General features: G+C 33.4%; 1 protein-coding gene across 1 annotated transcript; it reads right to left on the bottom strand.

Annotated features, from left to right (window-relative positions):
* Positions 1-866: 866 nt before the first annotated feature.
* Positions 867-6,702, bottom strand: Ras64B (ras-like protein 2). The gene is made up of 6 exons (XM_090164887.1): positions 6,197-6,702; positions 5,191-5,278; positions 3,032-3,134; positions 2,851-2,959; positions 2,649-2,767; positions 867-1,678 (listed from the first exon to the last, which is right to left on the bottom strand). Exons 1-6 carry the CDS (start codon positions 6,296-6,298, stop codon positions 1,603-1,605), a joined length of 597 nt encoding a protein of 198 aa, XP_090021013.1. The 5' UTR covers positions 6,299-6,702; the 3' UTR covers positions 867-1,602.
* Positions 6,703-10,286: the final 3,584 nt, after the last annotated feature.

Genomic DNA, 10,286 nt, shown 5'->3' with positions numbered 1-10,286 from the left:
AAATATATTTTCACTTGATTTATTTATTTTTAATTGTACATACTGTTCTTCAATAACTAAAATTTAATTTGAGCTAAAAAAATTTAAGTACCAAAATTATATGCCCAGATTAAAAAAAAAATGTATTTTCTGGGACTATATACTTCAAGGGCTTACACTAATTTAAATCTCTTTAACGTCTTTTTTAAAGACTTTAAACAAAACCACAAGTTTAGAAGCTTTCTCTGCGATTATTATTAGCCAATAATCAACTAGAACAGCAGTATCGCTTTAAAATATGTTGTAGATTTTGAATATTACGAAGGTCTTGCATAAAGATTATGTACAAATATTTTGGCCAAGAAGACGTTTTTCTGTTAGATTCCTAGTGTTTTGGTAAATAAATATACAATTAAGTGGGAATAATTTAGAGTAAATCGTAGCAAAATTAAAAAAAACCAAAGGATTTTAAAAAACCTTTTTTTTTAAAACCACTTTAAACCTTGGTTTAAACCAGCCAACCCTGACACTCTGTAGGTGGAGCTAATTCTTAAAGCTTTCCTACTAATCCTATCAATCAGTGATTGAATGAATAAATAATTTTATTACATTGATTCATATAAAGTTTTCCACCATATTTATCTATACCAATAGTTAGTTTTAATTACCCAAATAAGTTTCATATAATAAATTACCCAGTACACACCTGATGATGTTACCGTACGGTTAACAAAACTATTTTAAAATAAAATATTTTTAACTTTTCACTATGCAACAGTGGTATTTTAATTTTTAAACTAATTTTAATGCATAGGGTTAGAACAACAAAAAGAAAATTATTACAACTTCTGATTTTAAGATACAATGAGAAATATCAAATTGGTATGTTAAGCTTACAAATTAACTTTCTTTATCTTATGAGTTTGGAATTACATGAGCTTTAAAGAAATTAAAAACTAAAAATGTGACATGAGAATTCAGCACAAACAACTCAGGTACAAATTAAAATGCTGGTAATAACAGAAGTGTTAATTGTCCATTGAGATAATTTAAGTATATTTCTTTCGTAAATAACTGTTTCCAGATTGTTTTGGAAATTCCCATTGAATTTTTCAGCCCTAAATAGACCTCCAAGATTGTTACAGTTTTAATTATTCCAGAGCTAATTTAAAAATTCATTTTCGTTGTTCATAAAATGATAAAAAAAAGCCACAGGCCTTTGCGTAAAAACAGGTTCAAATTCATAACAGCTGATTTTAACTCTTGCGTTCAACTTTCATCCAATATTGTAAGCTCACCATTGTGGTGCGTTATCATCTACCACATACATGTAATATTTAACAGTGATATTTAATCACGCATGTAGTAAAAAAGAGCACACAATGAGAAAGCTGGTAAAAGTTTTGTTCGTATCAATTGGAAGTGTATTTGTATGATTTAAAATTCTTTCCAACCCACATACAACACAAAATAAAAACCTCAAAAAAATTAGAAATATGTATTTACATTTAAAGTCAGTTTTAAAAAAAATGGAATAAACTCTGATTAAAGAGAAAAAAATGAACACAAAACTCATGGACCCTTCAAATAAATAGTAATTAGGACTATTGTCATTAACATTCACTAAAGAATCGTACATTTCTTCTTTGAATTTGTGTTGTTTGGTCTCATTGGTGGCCTTTCTGCTACTTGAAATTTTCTATACGAAACGGGTTTTCCAACAACATGTTAATAGTTATTTTTATAAATTCAGCTACGCTTGCCGAACTTGTTTTAATGTTGCTCTTTCATCACGAAGTCATAGGTTTATTAGAATAGTTATGACACGCGCGGGTGAAAATTCGGGTTTCTCGAGTCCTAAGCGCACGCTCGTAATATTACCAAAGTTTTTAAGTTGTGACGTAGTAGCTACATTCAAACAAGAAGGCCACGTTAATTTATAAAAACACAATTGTAATAGTTGCACCAATAAGATTAAATTATATTCCAATGTAACTAGGTTTATCAACTCTTAAGTAGGTACTAAGTTTTCGCACTATCGTCTCTATCCATTCATTTTTTGGGAAAATTCTTAACTTTCTTTAATAAGTTCTTTCTAGGTAACGTACCGTAAGGGTCAGGGATGGGTAGGGGAAAATAACTGGGTAAAGTCAGGGATGGGGTTAAGTTAAGAGTAAGGGTCAGGGATGAGTAGGAGAAAATAACTGGGTTAGGTCAGAGTAAGGGTCAGGGTCCCTCAGGGAAAGGTAGGGGAAAATAACTAGGTTAGGCCAGGGATGGGGTTTTTTTCATACATTTTTGAAGTAACAGAAAATGGTAGATTTTAAACATTTAATTGAAAAATCATTTTTGAAACTTTAAAAGTAGAATAATTATCCCCATTGATGTACGAGCAAGAATTATTGTTTAGTTGCTGAGAAATTTAACAGGTTGATATTGTTTTTCCCCAATTTAGAATTTTCTAAGGGCTTCTTCACCAGCTACGGTTCAATTAGAACTTTTGAAAAACTCACATTTTTTAACTTCAAAATTGACTACTTTGGGTTCCCAATTATTTTAACTTTCAAAACTTGTTTTAATGGTGTAATATACTTATAGCACTAAATTTGAATCTTTAATCAATGTGAATATTCTTAGAAATTTCTTGAAACATGAAAGAAACCACTCACCTAACTAGCCTGACAAGATCGTGAAAGGCCGCATCAACATTTAGTCTTAATTTGGCACTACACTCCATGTACTGAATCTTCAACTGTTGGGCTAATTGCTGCGCTTCCATACTTGTAACCTGAAATTAGGTAAGCGAAAATTGACATTTGGTATTGTTTAATTTTGTAAAGCTTAAGATTAAGTTGAGTGACTGAAACGTACCAATCTTTGGTGCTCAAGATCACACTTGTTGCCCACTAAAAGCATGGGAAATTCATCCCGATCTTTAACCCTGAGAATTTGCTTGTGAAATTTGTAAATTTCATCGAAACTAGGATCAATTATTTAGGGATTAGATAGGTATAGTCAGATATATTATTTAAAAATTATATTTTAGGTTTACCTGCTGCGATCCGAAACTGAAAACACTAATAGAAAACCTTCGCCTGATCTCATGTACTGTTCACGCATTGCACTGAATTCTTCTTGTCCAGCTGTATCTAGAACTGTTAAATAATGACAACAATTTAACAATTGCAAAGAAGGCATTATTTAAACTTGGACTAACTTAATTTTATACTAAAGGAAATAATTTTCACTATTAATTAAAAATTACTCATTAACAAGGTGTTCCGGCCAAGTCCCATAAATCATTCCCCATGTTTTTCAAAACCTACTTTAACATTTGGTATGGGACAAATGTTTATATATTAAATCAAATTTGACCTAGCTAATGGAATAGTTTATTACAGTGAAAAATTATTTTTTTTTAATTTTCAACATTTTATAGTTTTTAAAATATCAATGCAATCAGCATATTTTCATAAATGTATATAAGCATATGTCATAGTTCAATTTGAAAAAAATAAGAGATTTGATGGCCACAGACAGTGGCGTAGCCAAGAGGGGTGGGGGGCCACTTGCCCCTACCCAAACATATGGTCGAACCTACACATTTTTTTTCAATGGAGTGCCCCCGCTCCCTACCCTGGAAACAATCCTCGCTATGCCACTGCTCACAGACCTTTATGTAAGCGTTAATTTGTCTAATTGAAAAATATTGAAAATAATCTGATGATAAAGTAAAGTTTTGTTGTCACCCTAATTAATTAGCACAACGGAAGTCATTAGGAAGCAAGCTTGTTTTGTACTCGAAAATAAATGTACCAACTACTACAATGTAGAAATGCTTAGATTTCCTTGTTTACATAATTTAAATCTTGTTATACCGGTAAAGGTTTCTCTTTATATTACAAGTACTTATACTCCCACCCGTAAGGGGCAAAATTCACATTTGATTGTTGAAAATTATGCATATAATTACCGTGCCTTTTGGAATTAACCCAAATTCTCCGGGATATGGGGCTTGGTTCAGCTACCCACTCAATAATTTAAGAAAATTATTGTAATTAATTAAAAAAAAACAGGCATACCCTTACCAAAAAATAAGTTGGCTAAAAACCACTTAGGACAACTTGTTTTTCAACTTGGTTTTCAGTTTGTATTTGGGACAAATGCCTACTTAAAAATAACTTAAATCCTCTTTATTAATTAACTTATTTCCAACTAAACCAGAATCAACATTTACACTTAACTACTTAAAAGCAACTTAAATCCTACTAGGGAAACATCTAAAAACCAACTTAAAAATATTATGTAATTTCCTGACTACTAAAAACCAACTAATTATAAACTTAGCAAAAGCAGTATTTTCCTACCAACTGAATAACAACTTATTACCCCTTTAATAGTAACTTGAAATATGCTGACAACTTGAGCCTACTTAATACCAATACAGAAATGTGGGACATTTTATATTTTCAAGTACAAACCGCATGTAAATATGTTTTTAAGCATAGCAGGGTGACCAGGGAAAGGCTTGGCAAATTTTATAGGAAAAATAGGAATTTTAGAGGTGAATTATAGGAAAATATAGGAATATATCCCTTACCAAAAAATAAGTTGGATTTCAGTTTGTATTTAGTTTGTATACACATTATTAGTTGATATTGAGTTGTCCTAAGTGGTTTTTAGCCAACTTATTTTTTGGTAAGGGTAGGAATATATATAAGCTAATTATAGGAAAATATATTAAACTAAATAGGAAAATATAGAAAAATAATACTGTAATTATTGCATATCGCTATACTTTGACTCGAATCACCTAGAATATTGAGAATTTTTTGTACACTGCTTTCTTGCATTATTGGATCACTTAGCGGATTTCAAGATTTGGTTCGAAAGTGGCAGTTTTTTCATTACATGTTCTAGGACACGTACTTAAAAAATTATCTCAGTTTTAAAAGATCGTGAAATTATAGGAAAATATAGGAAAATGGGTGAAAATAAAGGAATCTATAGGAAAGCATTAAAAATATTGGAAAATGTAGGAAGTCTGGTCACCCTGGCATAGTAATACCATTAGTTTTCACCTATTACTATGCCTTTGGGCAGAGACTGTCATCTTTTTATGGTAAATTATTTAATTTCAACAGAAAAGTTAGTCATATAACTTCCTACTTTAACATAAAAATTATAATACAATAATTGTTTCCAACTTACTGTCCAGCCTGGCAACTTGTTCGTCTATAACACATTGTTTTGTATAGGAGTCTTCGATTGTTGGATCATAATCAGTCACAAAATAGGACTATAAAAATATTACCACAATTATTAAAAATGTTTAATTTAATTCTAGCCATGTTTAAATATAATTAGTAAACTTATGAAAGAAAGAAGCAATGGCTGATATTTGCCGAGGGTGCAAAAAGCCCAACAGCATTTTCTGAAAGCTTTTGACCTTGCGAGGTCTTTTTTTTCCAAATCTGGAGAAGTCTATTAGTTTTTTCATTGACTCCTTGTACTGAAAAAACTAATACTCTTCTCCAGAAATTTTACTTCTAACAAAATTATTGATAACAACGATTAAACTTTTAAACATAAGTTTAATGAGGGTAATAATAAAAAACACCAGATTTGGAAAAATGTGGTGTTATATATGAAATATAATGTCAGAAAAAGTAATTTGCATAACAGGATTGCTAAACACCTATAGTCTATGCCAAAAAATTGTGTGAACCATAACATAGACTGGGAAGGGGCTAGAGTTTTATACAATGAGAGGGATTGGTATAAAAAAAAATTGTTGAGGGATTATTAAAAAAAAAACAAAGGTACTCTTAAACTTATGTTGGTTTAGTTGGGGCAAATGTAAATAAGTTTGTTTCACAAATATTTTTTATTTTTCTTCTTATATATTTCAACAGCCAGTTTCTGGTTTAGACTGACAAAGACCTCGCGAGTTCGAAAGCTCTCGGAAACATAATTATTCAGCGTAATATGTTTGTTCACATTATAGCTATAGTTAAAATATTTATCCCACAATGCCATTAATACATATCTAATAATTAAAATATTGAATCATTTATTTTAAAAATAGATTTACTGAAATTTTTGGTTCTTACACTTTATGTTTTGAAGTAACACATTGTAGTTAAAACTACTTATATTTTACTATTAAATAAAATTAATAATTTAGTAGTATTACTAAATTAAGAAGTTTCGTTACCTGAATGAATTGAATTGTTAATGCGCTTTTTCCCACACCACCTCCACCGACGACAACTAATTTATAAGTTTGGCTGTAGTTTAAGTCGTTAGATCGCGACATATTTAACTTAATTGACACAAATTAAAAATGAGCACTTGACAGCTGTCCGAATCCGAAGCATTTGGCTTTAATGCCGATTTCGATTTTCCGAATGTATATTACCTAAGCCTTGGTCGACTTATAAATTACTAGTAAGCGTCTAGCTCAGCTATATTCCCAAGAAAAATACTTCAATGATTCCTTTTTCCTTCGAGGAAAGATTCCGTAAATTTTTGTCCTACCCAAAAATGGTCATATAATTTGTAGGTATCTTGTCAGAGATAGACTTGACTTTTCCCCAGAAGTTACATCAGAGTGGGAGGGCTAGCGACGTTTTTAAATATCCATAAGCCGCAGCTACGCCCCCACCCTATCGCGTTGATGATTAGCTACGACGTATGCTTCCGTAACAAGATGTCGTACTATTCGCGTTACACTCTTTTACCAGAGTGCTTTTACGCGCGTCTTTCCTCCCATCAAGGACCCTCCCACGATTTGCTCCACAGGCAGCTGCCATAGTCTTACTGCACGTAGCTCTAACATGGAAAGTTCTTTCCCCCAAAACCCGTTCTCTCGCGTGTAGCACGGTAATGGCGACACCCATGAAATACGCGCGTAAAAGAATCTTATAGATTCTTTTAGAATAAATAGAAAAATTCCGGAAAAGTGCTATTCTACTATTATGCTGGAGACGCTGATTGTGCCAGATAGGACGATATTTATTCTAAGGCGAAAAGAGCCTTCTGTAGGCGATTTTTTTAACATTAACATTATAGTTACGAAATTAAGAATTGAACTAAGAGACACTTTCGAAATTTTTAAATTATTAAATAAAAGTAATTCAAATAAAGGTAAGAGGCAGATCTTCCGATTTAAACCCTTCTTCCTTTGGGGATATCTCAAGGACTGTATACCGGAGCAAAGATAATCTAGACCGGAGTGAAGTTTGTGATATTGCAGACGCAACCATAGAAATCTCATAGGTAACTAGAATAATCCTCCTTGGATCCGCTACTATAGCGGGAGATAGGTGACGTCATTCTCTCTGGTGACATTAAATTCTTGGCAGAACCACTCTTTGAGCTCTGATTGGCTGAGATCTGGCTATCGTCTGCCACGGCGTTTGGCCCATTTGCCAGTTACACGGCAGCATTCTAGTTACCTATAAGATTTCTATGGACGCAGGAATCTTTCGTCGAGTTCAAGAATTTTTTAAAAATCGTGTAGAAGCTTGCATAAATGCCGATGGGGGTCATTTTGAGCCTGTTATGTAAATGTTCAAATGCATAAGGTTAACAAACTAAACCTTTGATTGACCAATAAACAAAAGCAATTAAATGATAACAGTAGCTTACTTGATACTTTGATCACCTTTTCATTACGTACAAACATGAACGGTAGCATACCTCTACATGTATGCAAACGTTAATTCGCTTTTGCTTTTTATTTTTTTATCCCTTATCTTATTAAATGATCCTTTATTGGAAAACAATAGTGGTCAACGACACATTGCGAGTTTCACATTACAGACTGTTTTCTTATTTTGCGTACTACTTTTCGAAGGCTCATAATTCGAAAACGATGAACTTTAGGCCAAAGGTTCATGAGACTTTTCTAGCTTGTTACCCAAAGAACACGCCCATTTATTTTTGCCAGACTTGTCTGAAACACACTGTATATATTTTTTATTCAATCAGAAAGGGAACCCACTAGCTAAGAATTGGGAGGGGCCCACTACGTCCGTCATTGGCAACGACAAGCTAGAGCTTTGTTCAGAGGACGTCATTTATGTTTCCAGGTCCACAACATATATGCACACAATAGAGGCCCACTAATAGATATAGGAAACGTATATATAAAGGTCTAGATAAAATATTTCAAAGGGAGTGAATACGGAGGTGACAGCAGAGAGGGTAAAGTCGCTTCGCTACTGAGAGGCGTCTCTTCCTATACACTCTTTTACGGGTTTCTGTCATCCCCCATTTCCTCCCCACATGAGCGCCATGCGCTGGCGGACTTTTAAGCGGGGGCGGGGGGTTAAATAATCGGATGACTGTTTCGTGAGAATCGTGACTTCGTCTGCTCTGAGCTCTTTTCGTCATCTCGCTTATCTTTCACCAAGGCTTAATTCTAAAAGCATTTTGAATGATTTTAAGTATTGTTTGAAATGAATGTAATCAAACTTGGTAAGTTTTATATTTGTAGAAAATATGATAAACAAGTTATTAAACATAAGTTTTAATTTCATTAGATGATGGAACCACGTTACCACATCCCTCTACTGTGGTGGATAATATGTGGATTGATGATACTAAACTGTGGCCTTTAACAAGAGGCCCTCAAATTGTTTGCTATTTGGTTGAAATGAAAGCTTGTGATTTGGGGAAAATGAATTGTTTTAAAAGCCTTCAATCCCATAATTATTTGGAAAGTGGGTGGGTTGAAACGGTGTATGTGTATGAAGTTGTAAAGGATATCTTGTACTTGAAGGCTAGAGTAACACCATCACAATCCATCTCAGACAGCCATCAAGCATGGGTGTGCGTTAAAAAATGCGGTATTGTGCTATGTGGTGGTTGTACTTGTATGGCTGGCCAGGGAAAAACCTGCAGCCACGTAGGAGCAATCTTGTGGAAAATTGATTTGGCCAACAGTTTAGGCTTGGTTGGCTCATCTTGCACAGATGAGCTTATGAAATGGAATATTGGTTCGAAACGAAACATTGTACCAATCCTTATGCAGGATATCGTTTTTAAAAAACCTAGAGTTGGTGATCAAGTGACACTACATACAGAAAATGTGGATAAAAAGGAGAAGACATTCAAACTGAAGTATTATGTCTCACACGAAGACATGATTCAAAACTTGGAAAAGGAAGGCATAGGAGATTTAATGAGAGTACCTGGAACTATTCTAAATAACACTATCTCATCTCAACCCAAAAAACCTCGTAAAGAACCTAAGGATTCTGGAATTATTCAGCCAATTCACAATCATAATGATCTTGAAAATTTACCTGATTCTTGTGGTTTCTGCGCAACATTTTATCGTAAACTTATTTGCCTTTCTAATGATCAAATTGATGGACTACAGAACTTGACCCTTAACCAATCGCAATCACAGCTTTGGATCGAAAGCCGAAAGTTACGACTAACTGGATCAACTGCAAATAGTGTCCCAAAACGAGTTACCACTAACCCAGTTAAATTTCTTTTAAACCACCTGTATAAGAAATTTGAAGGGAACAAATTTACAGCTCATGGCCAAAAATTCGAACCCATAGCCATAAAACAGTTCGAAAAAATTCTAGATTTAACTGTGCAACCATGTGGAACTTTCATATCAAAATCTGACCCTTGGCTCTCAGCTAGTCCAGATGGTTTGGTGAGAGAAGATGAAATCATCGAAGTGAAATCTCCTTTTCCTGATGGAAAACCATTTGAAATTAAGAAAATGGATTTAAAAATTGTAAATGGAACCCCACAGTTAAATCCCAAAGGTGAGAGAGGATATTACACACAAGTACAACTGGCAATGCATTGCTCGGGAAGGAAATATGCTCACTTTTATGTTTATACGTCAGACTGTCCTGAAAAATCTATTTTAACTGGGTGTGAGTATGATGAAAATGTAGTTAATGATATACTTACAAGGTTACGGTTATTTTATTTCACACACATGTTGCCTAAAATTGTCACAGATTTTCATGCTAATTTTCTGAATATTCATGAGGACTATAAATCATTTTGCAACAAGATATTTTAAAAATAAAACCAGTTTAATTAACCGTATTTTGATTTTTGTTTCTTATCAGGGGGGGTTTCAAATTGCACAAAGCAACGCAAACTAGTACCATATTATCAAGTTGACTAGAAAGAGAGGTTATGTTCATTTCAAACTTCAAAATACGGTACTCTTTTAGTCGTCTGATAGCCCGTTCAATATGGATTCTAACATTTGCCAAACGGCGTGTACTCACAACCTCGCTTTCACTTAGTTGTTTTTTATT

This window comes from Leiobunum rupestre, chromosome 2 (genome assembly GCF_980474605.1).
Source record: "Leiobunum rupestre chromosome 2, qqLeiRupe1.1.hap1, whole genome shotgun sequence".
Lineage (NCBI taxonomy): Eukaryota > Metazoa > Arthropoda > Arachnida > Opiliones > Sclerosomatidae > Leiobunum > Leiobunum rupestre.
Note: the sequence above shows the minus strand (reverse complement) of the source record. Positions and strands in the feature narration are given on the sequence as shown.